The 22,614-nt window shown below is 36.5% G+C and overlaps 4 protein-coding genes across 4 annotated transcripts; 2 read left to right on the top strand and 2 right to left on the bottom strand.

Annotated features, from left to right (window-relative positions):
• Positions 1 to 3,269: 3,269 nt before the first annotated feature.
• LOC125222551 (calmodulin-binding protein 60 C-like) lies at positions 3,270 to 8,217 on the top strand. The gene is made up of 8 exons (XM_048125224.1): positions 3,270 to 3,667; positions 4,599 to 4,674; positions 4,847 to 4,905; positions 5,069 to 5,562; positions 5,659 to 5,819; positions 5,902 to 6,105; positions 6,596 to 6,827; positions 7,152 to 8,217. The coding sequence occupies exons 1-8, from the start codon at positions 3,561 to 3,563 to the stop codon at positions 7,697 to 7,699; spliced, it is 1,881 nt and encodes a 626-aa protein (XP_047981181.1). The 5' UTR covers positions 3,270 to 3,560; the 3' UTR covers positions 7,700 to 8,217.
• An 895-nt stretch (positions 8,218 to 9,112) lies between these two features.
• LOC125222540 (putative disease resistance protein RGA3) lies at positions 9,113 to 13,144 on the bottom strand. The gene is made up of 2 exons (XM_048125215.1): positions 13,035 to 13,144; positions 9,113 to 12,462 (listed from the first exon to the last, which is right to left on the bottom strand). Exon 2 carries the CDS (start codon positions 12,358 to 12,360, stop codon positions 9,361 to 9,363), a length of 3,000 nt encoding a protein of 999 aa, XP_047981172.1. The 5' UTR covers positions 12,361 to 12,462; positions 13,035 to 13,144; the 3' UTR covers positions 9,113 to 9,360.
• A 3,488-nt stretch (positions 13,145 to 16,632) lies between these two features.
• LOC125202373 (eukaryotic translation initiation factor 3 subunit J-like) lies at positions 16,633 to 18,488 on the top strand. Its single transcript, XM_048100758.1, has 6 exons — positions 16,633 to 16,776; positions 17,338 to 17,453; positions 17,562 to 17,704; positions 17,787 to 17,934; positions 18,013 to 18,172; positions 18,251 to 18,488. The coding sequence occupies exons 1-6, from the start codon at positions 16,764 to 16,766 to the stop codon at positions 18,355 to 18,357; spliced, it is 687 nt and encodes a 228-aa protein (XP_047956715.1). The 5' UTR covers positions 16,633 to 16,763; the 3' UTR covers positions 18,358 to 18,488.
• Positions 18,489 to 19,418: 930 nt separating this feature from the next.
• LOC125202580 lies at positions 19,419 to 21,931 on the bottom strand. Its single transcript, XM_048101001.1, has 5 exons — positions 21,822 to 21,931; positions 21,056 to 21,508; positions 20,866 to 20,958; positions 20,363 to 20,775; positions 19,419 to 20,277 (listed from the first exon to the last, which is right to left on the bottom strand). The coding sequence occupies exons 1-5, from the start codon at positions 21,877 to 21,879 to the stop codon at positions 19,543 to 19,545; spliced, it is 1,752 nt and encodes a 583-aa protein (XP_047956958.1). The 5' UTR covers positions 21,880 to 21,931; the 3' UTR covers positions 19,419 to 19,542.
• Between the last annotated feature and the right edge of the window lie 683 nt (positions 21,932 to 22,614).

Below are 22,614 nucleotides of genomic sequence, written 5' to 3'. Positions count from 1 at the left end.
CAACCTACGGGTTTTATTTGCTTTAGTTTTATGTTCAGATTGCTTTCCCTTCAATCTATGTTTTTAGTTTATTCAGTCATGTGTAACTAAACTCATAGGATTCTAGGGATGTGTTAGTAGCAACTTTGGTTATACAATTCCGTTTTCTATTTAATATCCGTTTTGTTTTTACTTTGTTTCTTCCCTAAGTTAATCATGATGCTTCGTAATTGAGTGACAATTATGTATGATTGACAACTTGCTTCATAAACGTGACAGAGTTCTAAGCGAGTTAGATCCACTTAGTAGACACTACAGTTAGCTTCCTTTAAAACGGCACTGTTAATTGAGAGTGAGGACTTTTCAAGGGTCTTAGGAGCTTTTTGGAGTTACGTGTTAGGATTGACAACCCTAATGTTAGTAATCAACGTTTGTATCGCATGAGCATAAGCTAGGTGACTCGTCCTTTCAAAGTATTAACTGTGCTAGGGTATTGTAGTTTGGAATTTGTATAACCATAAAGCGAAAGCACATCCCTGGAATTCCCCTTATCTCTATACTTTTCTCTCCGTGATTTGCTTGTTTTTAGTTGTTTACTGTTTTTAATATTTACTGTTTTCAAAAAGTTTCCAATAATTCTTGTTTCTCCAGGATAGTAATTGAGTTCTAGTAGAAGATAGACACTTTGTGTACTAATTTCCAACTGAAGAATTATCACCAAACACCTAGAGTGCATTATGATTATGCTTGATTCCCCAATCCAGCTCACATCCAACACAATTGATAATTAAAAAATTACAATTATTTTATCTTAATTTTTTTATCACAATTGATTAACACCAAATTCACTTTCCAGAAACACAACTCAAATCAGAATTTGAAGTTTTTTTTGGAGATTCAACTACCTAAGTTCAAGTTTGCAAAAATAGAAACAAATCCAACCTCAAACAAGCAAATAACTGAATAAGCAAACACAATTTGAGGCAATCTATACTGCATTTATCACAATTAACACCAAATACACTTTACGTTGAGCTAGCAACGAGTGGAGGACGAAGATCGAATTTACGGCGACCGTTTCGCCTTCTCGTCTCTCCAGTAGCGCGGCGGTCAGATCTGCTAGCGAATTCGTTACATGTACTCTGTATTCGAACTCCACGTTGATTGAATTAGCTAATTGACCTAATTTCTGTCCGATTTCCTTCAATTGATCGGAATCTCGGAGGTCCTCCCGGCCTCAGCGCCAACGCCTGGAGCAGCGGCGGCCACTGCATCCCCTGCTTCATACTGAAATCAACGTGGACTAAATCTCTACCAGCGAAGGCTTCCAAAATTGCTTGATTCACAGTGAAATGCACGAATTTCAGATAGGGGCACGTCTCGTAGAAATGCATCTGGAGCAGTTCGGTGAAGGCGGACACCTGATTGCGCGATGTCGGCCATGTCGGAGGGCTTGACGCTGTAGCCGAGGACGACGAATAGCTCGTCGTCGGTGTCGCACGGCCACATCGCAAGCTTGGTGGAGGAGCTGCAGCTGCTGCTACTGGAGAAATTGCCGTGATTGGTATGCTCCCGCTTCATCCTTAGCTATTGCGGCGGCTGAGGCAGTGATTTGTGTAGGAATAGCTCAAAACAAGTGGTGGAGAACGAGGAGAAGCGAGGATTGGAGAAGTGGTGCTTGGTTTTTTGACACAAGAGGTCTGGTTTGATTTGGGAGCAGGTTGAGCGGAAGAACCCTAATTAAAATATAAAATTACTATTCTTCCCTTTCATAATAAATTAATCTATAAATATTTTTTGTGTGGTAAAATCTGGACCACTCATATAATAAAATAAATGACTGATATTGCATCTCATTTCTCAATTATGCTAAAAAATCTCAATTGATCACAATCCTATTTGGATATTTAAAATTTTCACAACTAATTAAACATCTACATATTTGAAAATGAAATGTAATAGCATGGACTACGCGCACTTATAATTTTTATGTGTTTTAATCTTACTTTAATCTCATATTTAATGAAGTCTTTTAAGAAAGTAAGTGGCACATTTTTAACTACAATACCTAATATTTATTTGGATATTTAAAATTTTCACAACTAATTAAACACCTAATATTTATTTGGATATTTAAAATTTTCACAACTAATTAAACATCTAGATATTTGAAATTGAAAGTGTTAATAGCATTGACCATACACGCACTTCTAATTTTTGTCTTTTAATATTACTTTAATCTAATTTTAACTTTAAACTAACCACGACTTGGTGGGGCCGTGCCACATCATCCAAAGAACGATATTCTTATTAAATCACGTGGGCCAAATCGTAGTGAAAGACTCAAGCTGCCGTCCGTTTTAGATTACTGGATTGCTATTGACACTTCCCATGTTTTTACAACTCTATTAAGTCAACCCTCTTAATATCACTTGGTTATGGCATCTACTAATTTTTTTTTAAAAATATTTTATGTTGTTAGGTGGTACGACTATATTACAAAAAATATCGTAAATTATATTTAAAAATTGAAGTACTATCACACTTAACTCTACAAAATATTAGTAGCATAATTTTCAGATTGACATATTTTAGTTTTCTAAAAGAAATGCAATGACGACACTCATTAATCGTAACCTTTATGACTAAAATTAAGCCATTAAGATATAATTAACAACTATACTTAATTTGCTTAAACTTAAAAAAAATATGATTAAGCTATCTGAGCCCATGCTATTGGCTTAACTAACCTACACACTAGAAATTATACTAAATGCAATATTTATTAGAGAATCCAATATTAGATTGACAGATTCTTTGAAGATAAATACCATCGCTCTATTTGCTAATGACACGATTTAAGTAAAATTAGTACTCTCCCATATTTAATAAATAATTTATTTTTTCTTATATTATTTAATAGGTGCCTCATTTGAAAAACAGAAAATATAACCATCACACATTTCCCATTTTATTTATATAATAATATCTTTTTAAAATAAATATCAAAACTCAGAGATCATTTTTACATCACACAGAGTTCATCTTAGTTCATTTTTAGTTTTTTTCTCAGAATATCACAAATAAACTAAAAATTACATTTGTGTTATCTAAAAATGATAAATTTTTTTTATCACAGCCCTAATCACGTTATATTAAGTGAAGTAGAAAAAAAAATGAGTACTACTAAATTAAATTAAAAGAGTGGCAATAGCAGAAACGGCCAAAATTACTATTCCAAGCCACCACAATAGAAATGTTGAATACTCATATGAGCTGAAGGAAGTTGCTGCGATGCTTCGTTGAAACTCCCCAGAAACCTCTCTCCTCGTTCCCGGCAATTTCAATTTTTTTTCCCGCTTTCGGCTCCTTATATTCCCATTTTTCACTGTCGGAATCTTCTCACGTTCGCTTCAATTTCACTCGAAAAATTTCAGTCAGTTCATGATAAATTATCGGAATTGGATCGGATCAGATCTGATCTGTATTAAAAAACTGTTTAATTTTCCCTGAATTAAATAGTATTTTTGGAGGCGTGCATTCCTTTTTCACAATTTGAAAATAAGGAAACTGTTGCGAAGATGCAGAGGCAGTATATGGAAGGTATGGCGGCGAGAGAGAAGCGGAGTTTGGATCCGAGCGGTAGCGAGGAAGGTCAACCGGATAGGAAACGACCCGCTCTCGCTAGGTATTCTAAGTTTCTAATAGGCTTCGACATCTAGGTTTACCTAGATGATTAGAGATTGTGTATCTTTTGTGTGCATTATTGCTATTGGAGCTCATGGAGAGTACATTGAGCTTGAATTCTTAAAATTGCAGTGAGATTCAGCTGGAGTGGGGAAATTTCTGATGAGTTGACTTTTTTGGGGGGGTGATTTTGAGGTTAAATTGTTTTTTTTTTTTGCGCCTGTTGTGTTTGCTATTTGTATGCGATATCTGCGTTTAGTTGATCAGAGATGATCAGTACTATTGCTATAATTTATTTCATTTTTGTGATGTGAATTGAGTTGAACATTATGTTGAGTTTTGAGTAGCTGATAATGGTGCTGCAAAGCGAGTGCTTGCTTAGTAACAAAGACTTAGCAGTTTGATTGAGAAAAAACTGCCATGTATATGCTCTGTGAAAAATTCTTGGACCGTTTTGTAGTAGTGGTTTTAGGAGGTACATGATGCCTTTCCATGTATATCATCAGTATATGTCAAGAGATTAGTACTAGAACCATCGTGTGTGATTGAATTGTTTAGTGGAATAATGCAACCATCCGTCATAGTTGTTAGCTTAGTATGCATAATTATGCTCCATTTGATGTATCTTATTTAGACAAGTTGCAATGGTAAGTAAGGCTTTAGTTAACTAAGTTGTAATAGCGAGAGTGAACTGATTGTAACTTTAGTTGATCTATAGTAGATTCAGTTCAGTGTGATGTGTGCTCTTAGTTCTGGCTTGGTCCTCATATTTATTTTGTTGCTAAGACAACTACTCGTATTAAACTACAGTGCTCTCATCTTGCATGTATGTGAAGATTTTCGAACGCTTAGAAGCAATGTGATAATGTTGCTGCATTTCTAAGGCTTGGCTGGCTAGGCACTTTGTAATGTATGATTCATCATTAATGCAGTGTTATTGTTGAGGCTCTTAAAGTGGACAGTCTACAAAAGCTATGCTCATCGTTGGAACCAATTCTTCGCAGAGTGGTAAGATTATAGTCCATTTTGGTATGAATACTCATCCAGTGTTACCAATGCTTGAGGCCATTATAGTTGGAACCAATGCTTTACTTACTTTCCAAAATTCTGCTTATTGTGGATGATAATCCATGGCTTGTAATTTATGAATTAAATGACCTTTTGAGTCGTTGACTACCAGGTTAGTGAAGAGGTAGAGCGTGCCTTGGCAAAACTGGGCCCTGCCAAATTAAATGGAAGGTATGTATGTTTTCTTTAGCTGATGGCCGTTGTTCTGTGTTTTGTTTGATTGGTTCAAGTAGTTTAGTTAAAATATTTCTTATGCTCACTCTTAGGTAAGTACAGAACCTTTTGTTATGTGTTGGTTTCATGCATTAAATAGATTTCCACCATCAACATGCAGGGTTTCTCCAAAAAGAATTGAGGGCCCTGATGGTAGAAATTTGCAGCTTCAGTTCAGGTCGAAGTTGTCGCTGCCTCTATTTACGGGTGGAAAAGTGGAGGGAGAGCAGGGTACTGCAATCCATATTGTGTTGCTAGATGCAAATACAGGCCATTTAGTGACATCAGGTCCAGAGTCTTCAGTCAAATTAGATGTTGTTGTGCTTGAAGGTGATTTCAACAATGAGGATGATGATGACTGGAGTCAGGAAACATTTGAGTCTCATATTGTGAAGGAGCGAGAGGGAAAGCGGCCGCTGCTTACTGGAGACTTGCAAGTGACCTTAAAGCAAGGTGTTGGTACTATTGGGGAGCTGACATTCACTGACAACTCTAGTTGGATTCGGAGCAGAAAATTTAGACTTGGTCTGAAAGTTGCCTCTGGTATTTGTGAAGGCATTCGAATCCGAGAAGCCAAAACAGATGCCTTTACTGTCAAGGATCACAGAGGGGAATGTAAGCTTAGTTTTGATTAAAACAGCATTTTCTCTAACATCATGCTCATCCTGAGATGTAAGTTTGTTTTACTTGTTTAATGTTTGTACTTTGTAGTATACAAGAAACATTATCCGCCGGCACTTAATGATGAAGTTTGGAGATTGGAGAAGATTGGTAAAGATGGGTCGTTTCATAAGAGGCTTAATAAAGCTGGAATATTTACAGTGGAAGACTTCTTGCGACTTGTAGTGAGAGATCCACAGAAACTTCGACATGTGAGATATCTTTTCCTCATGCTGTCTCTTTCATATAGTCCTTCCTGCATGCTCGTAATGGATTACTCTTTGACCATTGCAGATACTGGGAAGTGGAATGTCAAATAAGATGTGGGATGTTCTCGAACAACACTCAAAGACATGCGTCTTGGGTGGAAAACTCTATGTGTACTATCCTGATGAACCAAGAAATGTAGGAGTCATATTCAATGATATCTATGAGTTGAGTGGTCTAATTGCTGGTGGACAGTATCATTCAGTTGATTCCCTTTCTGACAATCAGAAGGTCAGTGATTTCAAAGTAGTAATGGTAGTGGGCCTCTGATTAAATTTTATTACTTGCATGACTATGTTTTGGAAAATGTTGCCTACTCTCTTTAGGAAAAGGGCTAAAATTTCTTTGATGGTATCATATTTTTGGCTGCCTTACCACAGTTGAGCCTACGTCAAGACATAGTTAGTTTGCAAGCAATTTTTTTATTATTTTTATTAAGAAAATTGGTAGGGGCCAGTAAACAATTTCATGGGTTAATTCTTCATAAACAGGTACTGGATAATAGATAGCCAACTGTACTGATTTTGCTTCCTGTCACTATTACATCATAGTTTACTACTCATCTGATGTTCCCCTCTTTTCTGGCCCATAACTCAGTTGTTACTAAAATGTAAATTGGCTGTTTGAATGGTTCAATAAAGAATCAGTGGCAAGAAATTTGTTTTTTTTGCCAAATGAAATGAGCAGTTAAACAGATAGCTTATATACGTTTTCATGGCAGGTCTTTGTTGATACATTAGTGAAGAAGGCATATGACAACTGGACGCATGTCATAGAATATGATAGCAAATCTTTTCTGGGTTTCGATCAAAATAAGAGTCCAGATGCTCAAAATGATCACAGGATTCAATCGCAATATCAGCCTAATTCTTTTGATCACCTTACTCTACCTACTCTCCCAGCATCAGATCATGTTGAACATAGTCCTGTCACCCCTGGACTGGCTACAAGAGGTAACCAAAAGCACGGCTTAATGTGGTACTGCATTTAGGGATAATTATTTTGACCAGGTTGCAGAAAGTGGGCCTATCTTGCCGTGAAAAATGGCGTATATTTTTTCTTGTGATGTTCTTGGGATTTCCTCTCTATTTTATTGATTTCTTTCTAAATGCCAGTGGTTCCATCCCTTGAATGTCTGATCTCAGTTGTTTGATTACTCCATGAACTGTGAAAAGTTTCTTTTGGAGCTTTTCATTTTTTAGCTATTCTCAATATGCCCTCTCAGGTTCCGCTTTAATACGAATTCTGCTCACAGTGTCTGCTTTTGTTTTCTCCAGCTCATCATGAAAATGTTGGAAATCAGTTTCCTACTCAACCGCACAATATGAATCTCAATGTTTCTATGCAATTGGAGAGCCCTTCATATCCTCCTAACCAGCTCATGAGTACAATGCAACAATCTCAGCCATCTGGAAATGATAACATGCTCGCACTTGGTCCACCACTGTCAACCTCTCCTAGCTTCCCTACCAGTGTCACACCTAATCTTACTTCCTATAGGGCACTAGAGGACATCCCTGAGGATGAAATTCGTGTAAGAACTCATGAAATGCTTGAAAATGATGATATGCAGCATCTACTGCGCATGTTTAGTATGAATGGGAATGGTCATGCTTCTTTCAACTCCAACGAACAAGGTTTTCCATCCTCAACTTACAACCCATTCTCACCTCCAAGCTTCAGTTTCGGTGAGGACCGTACACGTTCATCTGGAAAAGCTGTTGTAGGGTGGCTCAAACTTAAAGCGGCTCTAAGATGGGGCATTTTCATCAGAAAGAAAGCTGCTGAGAGAAGGGCCCAACTTGTGGAGTTGGATGATTTCTAAATGCTAATCTCACTCTTTTGCCATTTCTAGAGTTCATCCATGGTCGATATCTGTGCCCTATCTGAGGGCAAATGGTTCTTCCAAGGACTTGATAACACGTGCGGAGCTCTGTGGTTGTTCTACTTGTTTGTTCGAATTGCTAGGCTGGTTGGCTTGCCATACAAATGGTATAACGTCCTAACTTCATCGGATATAGCTTAGAAGGCTGACACCTGACCGAATCAAAAACAACCGTGGAAGCTAGAGGATTGGCAAATTCAAAAGGCAGGCTTTTTTCTTCGTCGAGGTGGATGGTATGTTTGTTTGTTCGTTATTTCTCCAAGTTTTTGGTGTCTCAACTCTCATTCAACGTTGTAAGTGCTCGAATAACAGCCTTTACGACTTGGGATGTATTTGAGCGTAGAGCTCAAACAGTGTGATCTTATGTTGTAACTATATTTTTTTTTTGCATTTTAAATTTGGTTTTCATGTTGTATTCCAAATCTGAAGCCTATAAAATTATCATCATTTTCACTTTAGTTTTGTGATGGCTTGATGCAGTTATATCTTTTCTTGAATGATTGGTAATCTAAACCAGTGAAGAATGATAACATTGAACAAGTGAAGCTAATGTAATGTATCAAAAACCTTATGTAGACAGCATTCATAAGCACAAAATCATAATGATGTAATCTTCTTAATTCAGTCATTCCATCAAAAACAATGTTATGGGCTGCAGGATTCTCTTCATATTCGTTTGTACTACATTTCACTCTCATAAAATCACGTCGATGTTGTAATAACCAACGTAGCTATCAACCACCACATGGTCCATGCCATCATCTATCTTGCCAATGTGCAGTTGTTTCTTCTTTACAACAAACTTGTCACAAAACTTGTAATTCAACCAACCAAAGTCGCTATATTGTAGGAGTCAATCACGTTTACATGGTGAGTATCAGTATCAGTATAGTATCAGTTACCGAGAATGAGTGACATGGTAATCTATTGACTAATGTTGCTACCGTACGTTTTAATCACATACTATATAGTTTTGAAATGAGTTTTATTAGGCGATTTGATGAAGTTTGAAGTAATTTTTGTTTCAGGCCCAAGTGTTTGATGAAATGACTAGTCAGACTGTTTGTATTTACCATTCTTTTTACTCTAATATATGCAGTTATGACTTCTAAAGGAAGTAAGCCGGAAATGCTTGTTTGCAAGACGAGCCAAATGCGTCACAACAAAGGTTGACAAGTAGTGAAGGTAAAAGACATTTGGGTTATTTTTGGTTATTTGAAATGTATCTGAGTAGATTTTAGAACATAGATGTATCTGAATTTCTGTCTTTGTGTAATGCTTGTCGAATATGCCTTTTATGCAGGCTGTGTATCAGTTTCCAACAAAAGAGAATTTTTTTGGTATTCAACCAAATAAGCGAAATGCATATATTATAAAACAAAAGAGAAAACGAAACCTAAACCTTGGAGAACACAAACCGATCTCTCAAGGCCGGACCTCATCAAAACCTTCATGGAAAAAAAACCCAGTGGGAAAAATACCATGAAGGAAAAAGAGTATCCGTCTGATAAAAATTCACGATAAAAGAAGAAAAATAAATGTCATAATCACAAATACAATCTCAACAAAAGTAAAACAGACTTCAAAGGTAGAGAAACACATTACAGGTTGAGTTCAAGTTGGGGATTATGTTGGGATATGGATCTCCATGGGGAACCTTCCTTGTCCTCTCCGTAGGTTGCCACTAGCTCTGATGATTCCTCTATATCCAACACCTTTAAAGACGAGGAGACCTTATGAAGGAGGCGATGGGGCAGCTTCTTCAAACTCTTGCAAAAATTGATAGACAGCACTGTGAGACATGGCATGATGGAGATGTCCGCAGATTCTTCTTCCTCCTCCGTTATGTCCTCCCACTCCTCCCATTTGGGGCACGTATCAAATGTCAGTTCTTTGAGTTTAGGAAATGCAACAACATCATCATCAGAGGCAGATTTTGTTCCTAAAAACTCCCTTCGAACCAGCTTCAGTTCCTCCATATGGTCAATGTAGAGAACTTCCAAGAATGGCAGTTTCCCCAGAGCTGGCAGTGACGACACTTCACTTAAATAATGGAGACTGATCTCTTTTATAAAGTTGTTAGGCGATGACATCCAGGAAGGAAGCGTGGAGCCCTCATATCTCCAGATTGTCAGCTGCTTCAACTTGTGATGGGGCTCGAGAGCTTCTAGTAACTTCATCCACATTGATGATGGTGATGGTGATGATGATGAGGAAGGCTCATTTCCATCCATTGTACTCTCGAAAGATATTTTGAGTTTTTCGAGTTCTTGAAAGAGTATCTTCAACCGTGCTTCTTGAGCATCCTTAACCAGTTCCAACATATCACTCATTGTACTAAAGGATATATCCAATGTTAGAGATCCAGTACTACGTTTCACTTTTTTCAGCAATCCCAACTTGTTGTAATGACTTCCTACTTTGAGTTCTCTCAATTCCAATGTAAGAAGATTACTCAACTGACATACTGCTTCAGGCAAGCGGTGCTGCACCTTAGTGCCTTCAGTATTCAAGGAATGCAGCTCAACCAAACTAATAATACTCTCTGGTAACTCCTCTAGTTCTGTGTTCCAACTCAAGTCAAGTCGTCTTAACTCAACCAAATTCTCAATTTCTCCACGAATCTCTTTTAGAGAGCACCATGCCAAGGAAAGAGTTCGCAATTCGACCAAACTATACATGCTCTCTGGCAACTCCTTTAAGTTCTCATTCCCACTTAAGTCAAGTCGCGTTAAATGAACCAAATTCCCAATTTCTTGTGAAACCTCTATTATGTTGCACCTTGCTAGGGAAAGAGTTTGTAATAAATAAAACCTACATAAGATTTTGAGGTCATCCTTTGACAATGCAGTACCACTAAAATCCAACCATCTCAAGTGAATCAACCTTTCCATTCCCACCGGAGGTAGTCCATTCTCAATTCTTAACATCCGAACACTTGTCACACAACCACAAACATGAAAAGGAATTCTCTTTTCCCAGAAAAGACTATGATTCTCTTGAACTTGAGAAACTAAAAGAGGATCACAAACTTGACAACTTCTATTTCTCATTTCAGCCACCTCAATATTCTCCCTAAGAAATAGAGCAAAATCATGTAATATATCATGCATTTTGAACCATTCAATTTTCCTTCCCGACTCACTTTTCTTAATGTCTTGAAACAAAGAATGCATTGCTAAATTGTTCAAGAAATCTTGCCCTTTGAGTTCCATTTCACTATTTCCACCAACAGAGTCTAGATAACCTAGCGCCATCCACTCTTCTATGAGAGACTCTGCATGATATTGATAATTTTTAGGATAGATGGCACAATATGAAAAACAATGCTTAAGAGTCGGGGACAATTCATTGTAGCTTAAAACAAAATGAGGAAACAGATCTATTTGTGCATGCTCCAATTGCCATATTTCACTCTTCTCTACATCTTTCCACCCTTCCACATCCTTGAATTGTAACAGTCTTCCCAAAACAACTGCTGCAAGAGGCAATCCCTTGCACTTCCTAGCTATTTTCATGCCAACAACCTCGAATTCTCTACATTCCCTCTCACTCTTTCTTGAAAGGGATATGTCACGTAATATTGACCAACACGCTTCATCACCAAGCTCTCTTGGGTGATAGATATCATCGTCGTAGGTACCCATCATTTTAGCAACCCTTTTATTTCTTGTTGTCACTAGAATAGTACTACCTAGGGCACCATATTGAAGTATTATTTTCAGGGGCCTCCATTCATCTTCATCCTCTGTCCAAACATCATCAAGGACAAGAAAAAACTTCCTTCCTGAAATACAATCTCTAACTTTATCTAGTATCTCCAATTGGTTAGTATCTCGAGGAATAATATCTCTTCCCACACTCTCAACAATGTTTCTAGCAACCCCAACCACATCAAAAGGATGAGAAACACATACCCAAATTCTTAAATCAAACATATCATTCTTTATATGAGTATTGTTATAAATGAGTTGAGCAAGAGTCGTCTTCCCGGTTCCCACCATCCCAACTATAGATAGAATTTGGGTGTGATCACTATAAAGCATCAGTTTGCCCACTATTTCACTCATATTCCAATATATGTCGAAGCCACAAACTTTTTCTTGTTCAATAAAAGATGTCGATTGCATTTTCCAAGATTGCATATGATCAGGCGAAAAGATGGAAAACTCAAAATCATCTCTCTCCTTTAGAATCTGATCAAGCATAACTTTCACATTTTGTGTTTGCATGGCAATATCATGACGAACAGTAACTTTCTTGAAGCATAACCATGAAGATGGGATGAAGGAGCGGCCTACCTTTTGCTCAACCTCATCAGAAGCTTCCGACTTATGTTTGAGAAGAGAGTAGCTACATTCATCCAAAATGTCGTCTATCTCATTAGCAATGTTTTGGAGCTTCTTCAACCAAATTTTGACGCTTTGATCGTTCACACCTCTCCTTTCTGCACCATCCAACACATATCTGATATTGTGGAGCTTTTCACCAAGATCGCGAAGCTCCATTGCTCCTCTGTCGAAGGTGACTTCATGGAGAATCGTATCTTCTATAATGTATGCAATTCTCTCCACCACTCGTGAAATTATAGCATCCACCATTGTTACAAGCTACAGGCTGCACTTTCCTCACAAACTAGGTTTGTGCGATTTTGTGATGCTTTTTGCCCACTTTTGAAAAGACAAGATCATTCACTGCATGAACTGTATATGGGAAAACATTTAGATCTTTTTCGTTCTAATACTCCCGCTGTCCAATGATGGAGTCAGAAATTTTATATTGGGGCCCAACAATCTATTTATAGTTGTGAGATATTTTTAGCATAGTGATTAGTGATATACTGATCTGATATAATGATTTGATGCGCTTACCGATAATTTCTTAGAAAAAATAAAATAAAAAGGGCCCACATGCCACATCAATTGGACACAAATTTAGCATATTGAGAACACAAAATGAAAATATCCATTATTTATTGGATCGATTTGCTAAATTTGATAAATTTGTGTCTTAAATATACAGAGATTTAATTTTGTGTTCGCAAATTGAGAACACAAAACGGTTTTTGGCCTTAACATTTAATTTTGATAAATTTAAGATATATTCTGAATCTGCCTTTTGCCGCCGGCCTTCCATTCATAAATGAGAGAGATAAGAGAGATGAAAGTAAGCTCTATATACTTGATCTCTTAACATTCATCATATTAATTATAATTCAGTTGCAATGTAATTTTAAAAAATGATGACACAAAGAAGCTGTGGGAGAGCGACTTACCTGCACGGCATCATCTACTGGATTGCAGGTATTATCTATATGGCTGTGTGACGACGGGAAGAGGAAAACTGGCAGGAGGCGCTGTGGGCTAGACCTGAGAGACTCCTCTATGGATGTGTGACTCTGAGGCTTTGGAGCCTTTTTTAAAGATATGATCCTTGCGTTTCAATGATTTAATTGAATCAAGCTATGTCACATACTCACAAATTTCATGTGGCCCCTTTCTCCGCGAATAAGAGTCACACTTTTTTCCATTTTAATTCGTCCGCGAGTTTAATAGGAGTCCCAGTTCATTTTTACTATAAATAATACTCCATCCGTCCCAGATAATTTGAGACACTTTGACCCGACACGGGTTTTAAGAAATCTAATAGAAAGTGAGTTGAAAAGGTTGGTGAATGTGGATCCTACTTTTAAAGTATTAGTTTTATAATAAAATGTGAGTATGAATGAATTAGTGGAATATGAGGTCCACTACCAAAAATGGTAAAAGTGAAGTGGGACAAATTATGTGGGACGGCCCGAAATGGAATACTGGGTCGAATTATCTGGGACGGAGGGAGTAATAGGATTCCACCTTCAACTAACTCATTCCACTCACATCATTTGAAACTAATATATACAAGTGTGACTCATATCTCACTAATTTTTTTCCACCCATTTTTCTTAAGATTTCTTAAAACTCGTGTCACCCATAAATAAGACTCCTAATGACGGACGGAGGGAGTAGTATGCAATGTTTTCAATTTCCTTAATTTCTATGACATATTTTTTAATGGATAGTAAGTATGGATTTGAATTCCTTGTTGTGGCAAAATGCAGAACAGAGGATCCAAGTCCTAGTAAGTACTCTGTCTATTGCACTCCATCCCCACTATTAATCTTCATAGTTTGATTCGGCATAAATGTAAAGATAATAAAAATTAAATTAAAAAAATTAGTGGAATAAATGTTATACTTTTACATGGTATATCAATTTTGTTAATAAAATTAATTTTGTTAATAAAATGTGAATGATAATATGTAATGTGGAGTTCAAAATAAAAAATACGTGCAAGTAGGGATGTCAATTGGGCTAACCCACTCGGGTTCGGGCCAATCCACTCGGGTTGTCGGGCTATTTGGGTGCGGGTTATTCGGGTTGTGAATTTTTCGGGCTATAAATTTTCGGCCCTAGCCTTAGAATCTTCGGGTTTCGAGCTAACCCACGGGCTATTCGGGCCAAAAGTGATCTTGTGTGTTATTTTCTATCCAATCCAATATTATAACTTAAAAAAATATAGATTGTCGCAAATAGTAAAGTATTATCAAAGTGATCAAGAGAAATAAGATAATAACAATTGAAGATTGAAACAAAATATATAAACATATCGCTAATTAGTAGAACACGTGAATCTCACTACAATTAAATGGAAATCATGCATTTAAAAGGAGTTGAATGACATTCTTAATTATATACCCCAAAAAAATTATAAGTAGTTAAAAAAGATAGTATAAATAGTAGTAAGGTCAAAATAAATTCTATGAAGTTGAATGACATGCATATACATCAATAACTTTTGAAGCTTCAACCGGATCATTCTCTTCGATAGGAAAGGCGTAATGCAGCATTTAATATGAATAAATATTAATAGCCTCTATATTCCATATAACTCTAACTTTCAATTTGAGAGAATATATAATTACCCTATATACTCCATATCAATGTTGCTTTTAATATTGTACTTACCATATACACTTCATTCAACGCTACTTTTAATATTGTAATTACCATATATACTTCATATAAGTATATAACCCAAAATTTTAATTATATTTTTATTTTAAATGCCCAACCCATGGGCTAACCCGCAACCCACCCGGGCCAGCCCGTATAACCCGCTGACCCAAACGGGTCAGCCCGTGTAGCCCTATTCTGTATCTGGGTTGCGATTTTCCGACCCTAACCCTATAATTTTACCGGATTATTCGGGTCGACCTGCGGGTTTCGGGCTAGATTAACATCCCTACGTGCAAGTATTGCGAACAGATCAATAAGGAAATCAGTGACAAATAATGGCAGACGCCGACGGGGGAGTAAAAAATTGAAAACTTTCGAAAAAAATTTCAACTTTTGACATCGGAACATATGCAAGTGAGATCTCGTTAGAATCCTTATGAATTTATCTTTAATTTGATATATGTTGTGCCAAAAAATAATTTAAATCGAGAAAGTTATATGCGTTTTAAAGTTATGTGATATTTTCCAAAAGTTAGTTAGAACTAATTTGTTGTAAATTGATCTTAATACCCTGACATTTTTTGTTAATTGTATCGACATTTCGGGGTTGATGAACTAGGCTCTTGATTTGAATATCTAAGGGCTATTATTTCATTATAGTTAACAATTAAGTATTGAGTTAGCAATATAACACTCCTATATATATAGGGGTGTGATCAATTGCTAACTTTCTTAAGTTGCTAACTTGCTAACTCATCAATGCAGTGTATTAAAAATATCAACACGATGACATTAAAATGTCAACATATAATTTTGTTGAACTTGAATACAATGTGTTGATATTATGTATTGACATTTTGATGTCACAATGTTGACATTTTTAATACACTGTATTGATGAGTTAGCAGAGTTAGCAACTTAAATAGGTAACAATATAACGCACCCCATATATATATTACAAAAATCAAAACTCAACATCAATTTATTTTTCCATTTAAAAACATGCAAGAGTCAAAGTAAGAGGGGGAATAATGAAAAGAATACTCTTGTTACCTTATTCTCTCTCTTATTTTACTATTTCTCGACTTTAACTATATACTACTATCATTTTTATAAAACGAGTACAGAAAAGTAAATGTGATAGTTAATGCGGGACACAGATAGTATTTATGTTGGTACAAAAAGTTTCATTATTATTTTATATTGGTACACATTTTATAATTGTTTCTTCTTTTGTAGATTACATAGGCAAAACTTAACACTGTTTAAACTCATTTGATAAAATGTATTAAAATGAAACGCGAATTAAACTTTTCGTACTATTATAATTTATGCAAAAAATTCATAATTTGATTTATTTGATAAATTGACATAATTTAAATTATGTAATTCATGAGCTTAAATTAATATAATTTCAATTTCAATAATTTGAATGATTTATTTGTACTTGCAAATAATTTCAAATTGAAAAATAATTATGAAATTGAATGATAACTAAAAACGAAATAGATTATGGTAAGATTTGGAGTTTATTCTGGATTTTCGATTAATAGAATTGTGTTTGACCGTAATTTGAATGGAAATATGGAACGGTAATGGAATAAAATTGACCAAAAATTTGTATCACCAATATTTTATTTATATGAAAATTAACTTAATTTAATACGCAATATCCTCAACACGCAACAATATTGCCTTAAATAACGTATTTTTCTTCCTATGAAATCATGGAATGTTTATATAAATATAAATCCAATCAATTGCAAACTTGCCATCCACACTTCAAAACCAAAGTCGGTGAAAAGGAAAAAACATCAACAGAATTAACTATATATAGTAGTCTTGTCTCAATCCCCAGCACAAGTCTTCTGACTGCTTTCTGTCACCAAATTTTCGACTGCATCTTCTCATAGAAAAGGTTCCATCTCTATTTCATACTTAAATTAGTTCTCCCTAAATCAGAGAGTTATTCAAATTTGAAAAGGCTTCAGTTCAGAAGAGGAGAAACTATGGAGGATTGGGGTACTCTTTTCATGTCTTATTTGAATATCCTATTGGATTTTTAGAATTTTTGAATTTTGTTTTATTTGTTCGTATTTTCCATAATTTATATAAAAAATTATTTCTCTACCTATCTGATCCGTAGGTTTGGCTTGTATGTGATTAATTGGATTTAGTTTGTTGAATAGTTTGATGGAAGTTGAGGTTGATTTAATCTAGGGCTCTAGATTTTGCTCTAGCTGAAGTTGTCTGTTTGAATTACTTATGCAAGTTTGTTTCATCATGTACAAAATCCACTTATCTCTGAATTCACATAAAGTTAATTAACCAAATAGTTTTGTTGATGATCTAAATTAAATAAATGTTGCCTGTTCTTGGCTAATGCAACATTAAATTCTGAAAATCGCGCCACGGTAGACTCAAGCATTAACCCCTCAACCGTTAGGCCAACACAAACAAAATGTGGTTTTTTGGCTCTGCATACAATCTTGTTTCTTGTGTTTTTTGTGAAGTTGTGAATGTAACATGGTTTGCTTTGTTACTTTTCCAATACATTAACGTGACGACCTCATTGTGTCTCAGAAGACGAGCCTGTTCCGGATCTCCTGAGCAAAAAGGAGCTACTGAAGAGCAATTGGGACGATGAGGATTTGGACGAAGAAGGTATTAAAGATTCTTGGGAAGATGAAGATGAGGAGGTTCGTTTAAGCACTATTTCGTTACATTAATTACATCTCTCGATTTTCTTGCTTGTTAGGTCCTTGCAGTAGTAAATTAAGCTTATCATCTCCCATTTATGTGGTTAGGAGCCTAAAGCCGAGCCACTGCCTTCTCCTGAAAAGGCCGTTAAAACGACTGCAGCAGAAACAGAAGAAAAGAAGGTGAAAGGTGTTCAAGCCACGAACAAGGCGCCTTTAGACCCTATAGAAGAAAAACTTCGTCAGCAGAGGTTCGCTTATGCTCTGTATTTAGGATTGTTCAGGCCGTCTTCAGTGATTAGCATCGATGAAAATACATGCTTGTTTCTACAGGCTTACTGAAGAGGCTGATTTCAAGTCTACTGCAGAGCTTTTTGGGAAGAAGGGTGAGGAGATGACACTGGAAAATTTCATTCCGAAAAGCGAGAGTGACTTCTTGAAATACGCGGAACTCATCTCTCATAAACTTCGTCCATATGAGGTCTGCATATTTGCATTTGTTGTTTATATGTTAGCATTTTTTGTAGAAGTGTGACTAATCCATTTTTCTCTATTACAGAAAAGCTATCACTACATTGGGTTGCTGAAGGCTGTGATGAGGCTGTCGCTGGCTTCGTTGAAAGGTACAGACGCGAAAGAAGTGGCCTCAGCCATTGCTGCAATTGCAAATGAGAAAATAAAAGCAGAGAAAGAAGCAACTGCTGGCAGAAAGAAGACAGGTTTGTAGTTTCTCAGTCGTATGGCGAATTTCGTTGGTCACGTTACATGGTTTATGACGAGTTATCTATTGCTTACAGTTGGGAAGAAGAAACAACTGCACGCTGGGAAGAAAGCTAATGACGAGAAACGCGTGGCGGTTGATAGCTACGCTAGCTATGACAACAACGAAGATGATTTTATGTGAGCGAAAGAATACAACGCAACGAATATGAAGAGAATCCTGCAGCCCCTAACATTTTTTTTGGTAGAGTGATTGAATTAAGGAGATGTACATCGTTTTTGAGTATATATGGTTTATAATACCTTTAGCTTTCACTTTTTGTTCAATGTTATTATCAAGCCATCACAAAACTAAAGTGAAAATGATGATAATTTTATAGGCTTCAAATTCGGAATACAAAAGTAATCATACATGAAATTGAAAACCAAACATAAAATGCAAAAAGATATAGTTACAACATAAGATCACACTGAGCATTACAATCAAATACATCCCAAGCCATGAAGGCTGTTATTCGTGCCCTTACAACGTTAACTGCGAGTCAAGACACCAAAAACTCGGAGAAATAACGAACAAACAAAGAAAAAAGCCTGCCTTTTGAATTTGCCAATCTTCTCTAATGATTCTGTCAGGTGTCTGCATTCTAAGCTATATCCCATGAAGTTTGGACAATATACCATTTGTACTAGCAATTCGAATAAACTTATAGAACAACCACAGAACTCCGCACATGTTATCAAGTTTGCCCTCCCTCAGATAGGGCAAAGATACCGGACCAGCATATAAGGTGGATGAACTCTAGACATGGCAAGAAAGTGAGATTAGCATCTAGTAATCATCCAACTCCACAAGTCAGCAGCTTTCCTAGATGAAGGTGTATGGTCCTCACTAAAACTGAAGCTTGGAGGTGAGAATGGGTTGTAAGTTGAGGATGCAAAACCTCTCGTTGGCATTGAAAGAAGCATGACCGTGTCCTTACACGAATTTCATCTTCAGGGATGTCCTCCAGCGACCTGTAAGAAGTCAGATTTTGTGTTTTTTGAACAAGATACACTCATTTTTTGGTTTATACTATTACAAACTCAAATAACTTTCTGTAGTTAATGCATGAGACCGATGGTCTCGGGTTGGAGTCCACAGTGACATGACCTTTAAATTTCTGTTCATTTATCAATAAAGAATGAAGATAAGAACGATAATATGTAAAAGCTTTGCTGCGTAAAGCCATAATAAGATAGAAGATGTGAAGGAAAAGATAGTGCTTTGATTGATTGAATATCAGATACAATGATGTAGGTTTAAATACCAAAGATGGAAGATACCAGAACCTCAATAGGTAAACCTGGCTAACAAGAGAGACCAATCACATTACAAACAACACATTATAACTGAAGGTGAATGACGTTCTTCAGTCCCTCGAGCCGGATGGTGTGGAGCTATCAGCTTCTCTAGTGCCTGGATTAGAATTCTATCAATAGCGGGGAGGCCCAATATCGTAAACATGCCCCTAAGAAACAAATTTTTCCTCACTTTGCGAATGATTTTGAAAATTCTCCTCGTTACATTATAAAGCTGAACAGCAATTAAAATGATGAGCATAGCGTAAAACAGAACCATTAAGGATACGACAAGCGCTTTTCTCTCTTGAACGAAGACCAGAAAAAACGCGGACAAGAATGCAGAGATGACAAACAGCACAGAGAGCAAGAGAGCACACATTGAGAGCCTCAAGGTAAGTGGCAACAAGAAAAACTGTTCTTGTTTGTAATTGGATGAAATGATGGACCAAAAACCTATGATGCTCAAGGTTGAGCTAGACAATGCCAAGACTTGGAATATGATGAAAGCTGCCGACCATTTCTTCTTCAACAGTATAGGAATCCCCGTGCCTTGATCGAATCCCCCAGGGGGAGCAAAGGCAGCAGCAAACACCAACGATAAAACAATAGTCGAGATGATCATGCAAGATTCTGCTGTGCTCTTCATATACACATGGCCTTTCGATAACAATTCCTCGTGTTCTTTCCAGAATAAGTCTATAGGTTTATGTCCATCATTGTTTCTCATCTCCTTGTAATTAGGCGGTGCAACTTCTTCCACTGTCTGCATTTTTTCCATAGAGAATCAAATCAAGTCTCTATTCCTGATGTGAATTTTCAAGAAGACAATAAGTTTTCTCGTTTCTCACCTTAAACCAATCAAACGCTTCTTGAATTTGAACATCTTGCTCGCCTACAATCTCAAGACCATTGGGATGTATTGATTTTGCAGCTGAATGTAAAAAGTTATTACCATATTTGTTCACTGAGAATGTATTGCAATTTGTAACACCTTTTGTGTTTGTGACGAGTTTAAGCAACTCCTTTTGTCGATGCATAGCAATGATGTGAACGATAGAGTTTTCTTCATCGTCGGTTTGTGTTAAAAGATGAGGGAAATCGGAAGAAATCATCTCTATAAAACGCAGGTTGCCTACTTTCGCTGCATCATGTAGAATGGGAGGCTTATTCATAAGCTGCATCACTTCACGAAAGAGAGTTCTGTTAAGACTTATCCAGAGCATCTCAGCCAACAAACCAGCTTTCGCATCTCCAGCATCTCCTGATGAATCAAGAGCAACCCGAGTTTTCCATGAATATATTTGGAATTTTATGAATAAGAAATGGTGTGTGTGTATGCATGATTAGATACCCAGTCGCGCCAAGACATGCAAAGCTGTTCGACCATCTTTCCCCTTTAACGCGGCCAGTTTTGTTTTCGCTTGCACTAATATCAAAGCCATATCTGCAGATGCAAAATAAAAGAGTTTAACATGGAAGACCCAAAACGGAAAAAAACACTATTAATAATAACAAGTAGTAGAAGGGATGCAGAGAGATACCAAACTTTTTGCCGGTTATAGCGACTACCAAGAGATCAAACCATTTTCCTTTGGGTAGATTAATCTTTACACCCAGCATATGTTTAACTATATCTGCGTTTCCATAGGAAACTGCAAGCATGAAGGGGGTCGTCTGGTACTGGTTTACTATATTGACTATATTTGGTCTGGCATCAATCATGAAGCGAACGAGTTCAAGATCACCATCCATTACTGCATTGCAACATGCTGTGTAGCCATTCACATCGAACACCTCTAAAATCTCACATCCCACCATGTCAATTAGTTTGCACACAAATTCTTTATGTTTCCCAGACATAGCCAGATGAATAGCCTTGTCGCCTCGATCCGTTAAGTCCATCCATTTCACTCGCTCATATCTACTCAACAGAACTTCAGCTGCTACCCAATCGCCTTCACTTGCAGCTCTATACATTAGCTTACCCAGATTATCTGTTTCAATATTCAAATAATGTTATTGTTAACGACTTCATAATTTCTGTCTCTCGTATGTCTCAATTTTCTATTTTGATCACGTCTTCATTTTTTATTTTTTTTTTGGCAATTAATTCCACATTTTACTAACTTATTTTACCAATATTTTATTTGGTATTTTTTGATCACGTCTTTATAATTTTATCTAAGCTTACGTTTTATTCCAACTCGAAATAGCAAGAAAAAAACCTATAATGTGAACGAGGTGCACTCGTAGAATTTCACCAGGTTCACAGTTTTCAGGTACTACATTAGGAGAGAATATGATGACCTGTCAATACTGCAGCATCTTCGGGTATATGAACTGAGACGCTATATCCAGATTCCATTTCTGTAGACGAAGAAGAAGCTAGAGAGACAAGTGAGTGTGCTAAGCTTTCGAAATTTGATTTCACAAACAAGATAATTTTACTATGACGTGGTTGGCTGGCATGAGGTATTAAAAGCTGGTCACGTCCCGGGGATGGACCCCTGCTATGCATAAAAAACACAGCTGTGCATGATACGCAAGATTTTGTGAATAAAAAGCAGTCATCTCTTTCATTTAGTGAATTAAAAGTAGCCATTTCTTTCTCTCTCTCCTTTCAATATTTTCATTCTTTTGTTTTATACCTTGTCTTTCTTATTTCATTCATTCTTTGTTTTCTTTAATACGCAAATGATCCTTCAACCATGCATTTCACGTGCAAATGGTCCCTAAATTTTAAAAATATCATGGGTTTCATATTTATAATACTTTTTCATTATTCATCACAATTTTGCACCAAAAATGTCTCCAACATTGGAAGGACATTTTTGGACTTTCATATCTAGGTACTGGATATGATATTTTCTCCACCCTCTCTAGTATGATATTTTCCTATAGTTTGAGTACCTAAAATTAGAGTGAACTACAAAAATAGTTCCTGGATTATAGGTTTATCTCGTCCATAGTTCTTGGACTTTAAAAATATCGTCAGTAGTCCCTGTACTAAGGGTTTATTTTGAAATTTGTCCTTTTGACTATTTTCCACCCGAATATGCTCTTTTGGGTTGCTGGACAATTTTGGCTTTTCACATTTTTA

The sequence above is a fragment of the Salvia hispanica genome, chromosome 1 (assembly GCF_023119035.1).
Source record: "Salvia hispanica cultivar TCC Black 2014 chromosome 1, UniMelb_Shisp_WGS_1.0, whole genome shotgun sequence".
NCBI classification, from domain to species: domain Eukaryota; kingdom Viridiplantae; phylum Streptophyta; class Magnoliopsida; order Lamiales; family Lamiaceae; genus Salvia; species Salvia hispanica.
The sequence above is the reverse complement of the archived record's forward strand: the minus strand, read 5'-3'. Positions and strand labels throughout refer to the sequence as shown.